This window comes from Manduca sexta, chromosome 13, assembly GCF_014839805.1.
Source record: "Manduca sexta isolate Smith_Timp_Sample1 chromosome 13, JHU_Msex_v1.0, whole genome shotgun sequence".
NCBI lineage: Eukaryota > Metazoa > Arthropoda > Insecta > Lepidoptera > Sphingidae > Manduca > Manduca sexta.
The window spans coordinates 5,377,833-5,386,581 of record NC_051127.1 but is presented as its reverse complement, the minus strand read 5'-3'; the positions used below and the strand labels follow the sequence as shown (position 1 = coordinate 5,386,581).

Here is an 8,749-nt window from a genome sequence, read left to right as displayed (position 1 = left end):
CGACGACGCAATCGACACCAAGCTATGGCAAAGCAAAACAGCAATTTTGTTTTGCTTTGTACATACGTTGGTATTAATTAGCCTTCACTTGGTAATGCTCCACCAACATATATAGACAGTATATTAGGCGACCGCGTCGCGCGAGACAAGTCGAGACCGCGGTACCTAAACAATATGGATGTCTGCAGTGAGGAGACAGGCGACGCGAAGCGAGACAGAGACAGTGTGCGAGCGACCGCTCCGCTGGCTAGCCGTGTTGCGAGTCGCGCGTTTGATACAAAATGGCGGATTTAAAGTTTTCTGTCGAGGAAGAAGATCTTCTTATACATTTAATAGAGGAAAAGAGATGTCTTTATGATCCAGAATGTGAATCGTATAAGGATTGTTTCATCCGAGATAATATTTGGAGTGCCATAGCGAAGCAATTACACAAAACAGGTACAGTTATTATGTTACTCGTGCAATTAATTTTAGCTGTTATTTATGATAGCCTCGTAGCGCAGCGGGCGGTGACTTGGAAACGAGAGGCCATGAGTTCATTCCCCAGACCGACACGAATGTGTTGTGTGATATGCAATTTTTTCTCATACAATATGGAAATGAAAGAGGAGTCTATGAACACTTGAACGTTAATAACTTCACGTCACGACGTCGTATTACAACATTAACATTATAATAATTAACTATTTTTACAGCCTGTGAGTTCACCATGAAGGCTGCAAAGTCTTCGAAATGTTGGAAGAAAATTATAATATAAAAAACTGCAATTAAACCTGAAAAATTATTTTATTTCGATGTCTAACCTTCGCTTAAACATAAGAAACTATCGGACTTTATTTAATTTTGTCTGCTTTTTGTGATAATTATTATTTGTTTACTAAACTAACAGTGAAGTTTGATTAAACGTCAGTGTTATGTAGTCAAATGAAAAACTACAATAAAACTACGTGTAACGTGACCGAGGAAGTTTTATAATTATATTTTAAGTGTAATTTTCTTCTTTTGTTTCAGATGAAGAATGTAGAAAACGTTGGAAACACATCAGAGATGCTTACAATCGGTTCAAACGAAAGAGAAGAAGTGGTACAGGAACACGAACTAAAAACTCTAAATGGAACTTCTATAAACGGTTAGGTTTTCTAGAAAAAATTCCACTAGATATCAACATTGAAGGTGTCGTCAACGACAATTCAGATTCAGAGCAAGTCTCGTCCCCGTCGCTATCCGGTCTCTCCAAGTCTACCGCAGGTCCCGATCAGCAAATCGAAAACGATGACGATCAAGCATCTATTGATAATTCATCATCAATTGTAGCTACTCCACTTCCCTCAGCAACTGAGGAACCCCATCTTGCACAACGCAAAAAACGAAAATTCGACGAACTGCTTCAGATTATGAAAACAAGAGAAGAAAATAGAGTTAATTTGGTGAAGGAACTGAGCCAAAGGAGAGAAGAAAGTGATGACGATGATTACACCTTCAGCAATCATATTAGGACAGTTTTGAAGAAGTTACCGCCTCGGTTAAAAATTCAGGCGAGAAAAGATATATTCGTCACTTTAGCTAGATATGAGACTTTAGTTTTGGACATAAAAGAAGAAATGGTTTAATATGCTGATAAGACTTCCGTACCTCAAAAGGAACTCTTATAGATTTACTTTGTTGTTAGACAGCCCCTTTATCTGTCTGTCAAAACACTTTTTCTTAGGAACGTGTTGAATTGTCAAGTTGAATTTTATCTTAAGGAAACGGGTCTACAGTCTCTTTCAGTTAAAAAAATCAAACTTTTAAGTCAACGTGATTCAAAGCTGTGAGAGTTTATGTCGCACGTGTTCCGATTTCACGAGGAAATCAAGACCTATAGGATACTTTCCATTGACCTCGAATCATGAAATTTGATAAGAAACAACGCCTTACAATACATGTAAAGGAAAAAAATAACACTGTAAATATCTACTTTAATAACAATTTAAAAAAACAATTTATATGGAACTTTCGTTGCGCCAAACACAATCGCACTTCTCCGGTTTTTTAGACGCTACATCTACCTTTAAGGTGAGACGAAGCACAATAAAGATAATAAAAAACAGCATTTATTATTGCGCAAGAAAACCACGTGTAAACAACGAGTATTAAATTATACTCCTTTTTTAAAACTGTTCATTTACTTACACAACTTCACCCCAAGGTAAGATACGGGTCTTTTGTGGAATGATGGTATTCTACTAAGTACTAGATAATATAAGATCCTCTCGATGTAACAAAAAAAAAACAAATACCTGACGATCTTTGACTATGGGGTAAATTCACTTATGTCTAATACAGCTGGTAATAAACAACTAATGACTATATATAACTAATAATTTATTCACAAACTTATTTTCGAACAGACACTGAACCCTACCGAGAACGAAATTCGAAATTAAATCTTTAGTCAAGCACCAACGTTAAGTCATCTCGGAACATAGTTTCCCTTGGTTGTTTGAAGACAGTCATAACTAATGCACGGCAGTGACTCGCCTGGGGCATTTAATTCCACCGGCTGGCAAGCGTCGCGCGACAACTTTGTGCATATCTCAGGACCTGACACTCTGCACTCGGCATAACCTAGTTATGAATTAGGTTACCTCACGTCACCTAAGATAGAATGCAGTCTTGTTTGTAATAATGTAACTTATGTGACCACTGGTACGACCTGGGTTTAGAGGACATATTATTTCTTTTAAGATTAAAGTTCTTGGTGGAAATATTAGACATGATTTAGTTTATGCCGTCTTGTGTCAATTTGACAAATGAGGTTCGTTTTAAGCTTACCACTTAACCCAATGGAAGGGTACCCGATAAATTCTGTACGTGACCGAATAGCGACGAGCTCGACAGGGACACGGTGGCTCGTCCCGCGGCCTGCGCGGTCAGCTGTTGTACAATAAAGCAGGCATTTTTTTGGCGAACGCCGAAAGATGCATCGGCTTTAGTTGCTATCTGGACTGCATTGCACCATAGTGTAAAAGATAATCTCATTTTGTATTTATTAGCGCCAGCACTTTAGGATGCAATATAGTTCTTTCCTTATGATGGGGTAATTAAATATTCCATATATTCCAACCACTGACTAGCAAAAACGTTTCTATATAGCATGACTAATACTATCTTATTTTTGTAACGCTAAATCTTATCATAAATACATATTTCGATCTTAGTTTGTTTAATATGACGCAAATCACAAATCTGAGAACTGCTTATTTGTCGAAAGCAATTAATGTAATGTATGATAGTTAAATTTGTTCATTTAAAATCTGTTGGCCCGGGCAAAGTAATATTTGGGTATTTCTGCTCGGTATCAGCCCGGAGTCTGGAATTTGTGCCCGATATGGCGATAGGCTCGCCCCCTATCACATTATGGGACGGAACATACTTGGCGAAAAGTGGGTGCCCTAGTTGCGCCTCTGCATACCCCTTCGGGGATAAAATGCGTGATGTTATGTATGTATGTAAAATCTGTTGGCGTAAGTTCTGAATTTCATAATAGTCACTTTAATTTATAAAAATCATAAGTCGCCAACAGGGTGTTGGCGTATCTTATCCGTATTAGAATCTTTGGGACCGGCATTCAATCTTCGAGTACTCATGATCCAGTTATACGTTACGGTTTGTCCTACAAAAATAGTAAAACAAACTCCTTTTTCACCAAAATAAACCCACTCACCGCATAATTGAGTAAACAAGTCAAACTTTCACATTTATGAGCAAATTGACGCCTTTTACATGCGAAGGATACGAGTGACGCGCGGCGCTACAGACCGTGCGGCGCGGCGTGGTAAGTAATTGATCGTGTGACTTGTAAATACGTCAAATTAAAATCGTATAAAAACCAGTAATAATAATAATAATAATAATAATAATATCAGCCCTGTATTATATACTTGCCCACTGCTGAGCACGGGCCTCCTCTACTACTGAGAGGGATTAGGCCTTAGTCCACCACGCTGGCCTAGTGCGGATTGGTAGACTTCACACACCTTCGAAATTCCTATAGAGAACTTCTCGGATGTGCAGGTTTCCTCACGATGTTTTCCTTCACCGTTAAAGCGAACGATAAATTCACAAAGAATACACACGTGATTTTTTAGAAAAGTCAGAGGTGTGTGCCCTTGGGATTTGAACCTGCGGACATTCGTCTTGGCAGACCGTTCCACACCCAACTAGGCTATCGCCGCATTATATAAAAACCAGTGATTCATTTTTATTGTTTTCTTCGAAAGTCGACGCATACATAACGAGGTAGGATGTCGCATTGTTCCAATAATTTTAATAATTTATACTTAGAGTGTCAGGATAAAAAACTCATTAAATTATAACTAGCTAAGTCAAATATTCTTTTGAATATAACGTTTTTTTTATTTAATTTTGTCATGATCATGTCCGCTCGAATTCATATTATTTCACTTCTATTTTGTTGCTGTGTTCTTCTTCTAATCACCTGCCATTTAAAAAAGATTATCATCACTATGTTTAGTTCATTATAATCTACCACGTTTAAAATGTCCTCTTCTTTACCAGGCAGTTCATCGTATCGTCATTTAAAACATCGGTATAAATTGTTTCCGTATAAGTTTTACGACTAAAAATAGGGTGAAAATAACGTCGCAAGTTCCAGTGTAATAATTACATTGTTTAAAATTTAGGTAGGTTTGTTTCGATCATTAGTACCCATGGAAGAGAGAATTACTTAAAAGAAGGAAAAGAAAAGTTAACTGATGGAAAAGCCATCACCGCGTTTCTCAGATGCGGTAGATATAAAGAAAGAGACGGTGTCTACTCGTATGGACTCTAACGACATTCGGATTACTAAATTCACAGGTGGCATTTTAGGTACTTTTGTATACAGAATGTTATTTGTGGAAGTTTTAATAAAATATGCCACCCCCAATTACCCAAGTCGTTGAAGAAAACTTGTCGCATGTTATTCCATGCATCAGTACGTCTAAATACGAAGAACCGAATCAGCGTGACAATTTGTTACCGCACAGCTCCTCCCACCCACTTCCTTGGCCCTCACGTTGCACTTCTAAGTCTATTTGATATGGCGGTAGACGTTCCCAGCAATATTTGGGAGCTTAGTTTATTAAGATGTACGGAGTGGAAATTAGATTGCGTTTGAATTCGATCTCGAGAACAGTACCTCAATACATTAGTGCTATATTATATTACATGGTATCATTAAAAGAAAACACAAGGGCACGTATCCCTCATTTTTAAAGCTGTGTATGTATTCTTTGTGATTATAATCGCTTGATTTAACAGTGAAGAAAAACATCGTGAGGAAACCTTCTTATCTAAGGGAGACGAGCTACGTGTCAATTTCAACTTTTCTAAAATTATTTTAAAAAATCCACAGCTAAAAAGTTTCCTATAAGATTTCGAAAGGTATGTAAGGTCTGTCAACATGGACTAAGGCCTAATCGCTCTAAATAGAAAAGCAGGTGCCAAAACTATAAGTAATAAGCAGTGCTGAGACTATAAGTAATACAGGACTAATATTATTATTCAGTAGAGAATTAGATGTTGGAGAAGTCTTAAATTAACAATTGCACTGTAGCGCCTCTTAATTCAAGATCTGCATTGTGATGTTTCTTTGGAAGCAGTTTGGGCTACATGAGAACCTAATATAACTGGCAAAAGATGTGTGTGATACACCTTTGCTTACTCCTCAAAAGCAAAAAGTCGTAATTTTATACGACATTTATCGAGCAGTGGGATGTCAACAAAGTTATGATAAAACCGTAATTATTTTCTGCGGTAGATTATCCAACGCGCATAAATACCTAACCTTTATAAATTCCTTTTTTCCGTTAACTTGATGGAAAAAGCCTGTCTTTATCTCTACTAGCGTTTAAGGCATGTCTAGACTAAAAGCTTCTGTCAGGTATTCAGTTCATAAAGCCTATTTATTGAGCAGACGAAGCCTAATTCCGAAATAACTACTGGTTAAATGGCGCAGGTCACAATCGGGACAAATACGTCAACCTAGTTCGTAAAGGCCAGTGGTATAAATAAGACGGATGTTTGCGTGATCAGCAAATATTTGATCGGTCTGGATGTACCTAAATGACTCTTGATTGATAAAGTCACAAAACTTGATTCATTTTCTAAATGGAAATACTTATATGATCCCTTAGAAAGAACTAGGTCGCAGAACCCCTATATATTAATTAGTCCCGTAGAATCTCCATGGCTCGATCAATCAATCACTAGACTGCAGTGCAGCTATCTTTTCTCAACATTGGACTGGGGCAACGTGCCATCAATCTAGTAATAAATGGGCCTTCGCGTTTTATATGTACATCTATATTTTTATACAACTATATTTTCCGTGCTAATAGCTCGTGTGTGAGCGCACTGCTCTTAAATAGTAATGGCACAGCCCACAACTTTAAATAACAAAAGGAATGTGTGTCAATGCATAATGCTCTTTTCCCGGTAGATGCTAAACACAAAAATATAGTACTTAAAATAACGTTAATCAAATTGCTGACTCCACCTATTCCATCCCTATAATATAATGCTACTTCTAGGCACAGGCTTCTACAACTATAGTCAAATTTAGCTTTTTAATTACCCACCACGGTGGTCTAATGCAAGTTCAGACTTCATGCACTTCGATACAAGTATATATCCCTGGGGTATGCTGGTTTTATATAAAGTTTTATTCACAAAAACTAAGTTTTCTGTATAAGTTTATTAACGTCACTTTTACGTCATTTAAAGTATAAAAGTAGATTCTACCGCATACCCTTCACGAGCCAACAGCGAAAGACCGACACGACCGCAACTCTCGCAAATCGATACCAACCTTTGTACGTCAGCCGAGCAAACATTTTTGACATTCAATTTAAACTTTGTACGAACGATCGGATCCGACGCGAGTGCATATACTGTTTGCTATTCCTTACTCACCCCGCAAGTGACATCGTAGGCATATGAAGTACAAAGCCAGCATTGGATATGAAAATAGGGAATCGTCACAAATCGGATTATAAAGGGATGGAGGGGCGCGGCCGCGACTAACAGATGGGAACACGTAACTTCGACAAAAAACACATAAATTAGTATCTGCGACTGACGTTTGATATATTGCTTATTTTTTATAAATTCAGGACGGGCATGTCGTTTGTTGTTAAGCGCCACGACATCCCATAAATAGTAGCAGTTCTACGAAGAAATATGATGATTCACAAAGTTTTGATTCACTCGTTGCTGTGACAATTAATGAAAGTCTAATGATATATAGACTGCGCAGTCTCACACGCATTACGTGGAGTCTAGCAGCGGCAAAGGGTCCATATAACCCGATTCCTGTCGGCAAGAACTACCTTTATCTTCTTATTATCATTAGAATTATTTTCAGACCGCATTACGCATATTAGTACCTACCTATATGTTGTGTCGGGTTCCTTTTCGGCAAGATTTCACCTTTCACCACTAGTCTAGACATTAGACGGACTCTGGTATACGAGGCACCTATTTTTTTTTTATATTTGGACTTTCCGAAAATAGTCAACAAAACGCAAAGCGACGTAAAAGCCCCGCGGCATTTGTCATTCGATCGCGGATCGGATCGATGTCGGCAGGTCACATCCCATCGGCACACCCGTGACTCCGCCGGAAATGCACACTTGTTTGGTAATCGGAGAACAGATGAAATATGGGGTAACAATAAGCATACGCTTTTATATCTCTCCGGTGGGGAGATTATACGCACAATAGACGATTCATCGAATTTATTTACGCCCAATACAATTCAATAGGTGGCTCATATTGGGCACAAATTCTATTCAGGAACAACTCTGTTATAATTCGAAAATCCAATAAAAAATTTAATTGGGTCGTTTGCAGATCGAACCGAAATGGAAGTCGATAGAAATATAAATATTAATTAAAGCAGAATCGGTGAAATACCGCGATGGAGTAGTTAAATGAAGTCTGCAGTTGTGACCGGCTACCGGCGCGCGGCGTCGACTATTGACAACCGTTTTTGGGTCAAACGGCGTACCAAATGAATCGTCAACAAAAAGAGAAACGCAAAGAATCACAAAACAGCGCCATGTGGAGTGTTGCACACAAACAGTTGAACACCAAGTACCTACAGCATAGACATTTGGGGATAAATATAAATGATAAAATTTTTATTCATACATATAATTAAACTCTTATAAGAATAAGTTTTGAATTGGTTTTAAACAATCGTAAAAATAATATCGGAAACGCTCTCACTTTAAATTGCACAAATTCAAATTGAATCATCCTCTTCTACTATCGACATATTTTACTTTGCTCAATTGTTCTTTTATACCCTTTCCTATAGTATGGTATTTCCTTTATTTAGTTGCTTTCTGCTGTACGCCTTTTTGAGCACCTATAAAAACAACACTCCATTAGTAAATACCTTTTTTTATTAATTTTATATGATATTGTAAAAATAAAACTCATATAAACTTACGTAACAAACATAATCAAACTAAGAACTCCAAGCTGTGGTCTCATTTACATGCAGGTAGGCTCACCCGTATAAACCACGTGGGTGTTGGATAGCCAGCATTATCTTAATAACACCCTCACGCACCATTTGCGAGCCTTATTACAGAGGGGCTTAAACGGCTCAACTATAGAGATAAGTTTCCACGAAACGAACTACTTTATGTAACTAAATATCGAGACGAGCATATTGCAGTAACAGTTACAGTACTTA

At 37.7% G+C, this 8,749-nt stretch overlaps 1 protein-coding gene across 1 annotated transcript; it reads left to right on the top strand.

Moving 5' to 3' along the window:
* Positions 1-202: 202 nt before the first annotated feature.
* LOC115445502 (transcription factor Adf-1) lies at positions 203-2,272 on the top strand. The gene is made up of 2 exons (XM_030171787.2): positions 203-438; positions 1,012-2,272. The coding sequence occupies exons 1-2, from the start codon at positions 282-284 to the stop codon at positions 1,608-1,610; spliced, it is 756 nt and encodes a 251-aa protein (XP_030027647.1). The 5' UTR covers positions 203-281; the 3' UTR covers positions 1,611-2,272.
* Positions 2,273-8,749: the final 6,477 nt, after the last annotated feature.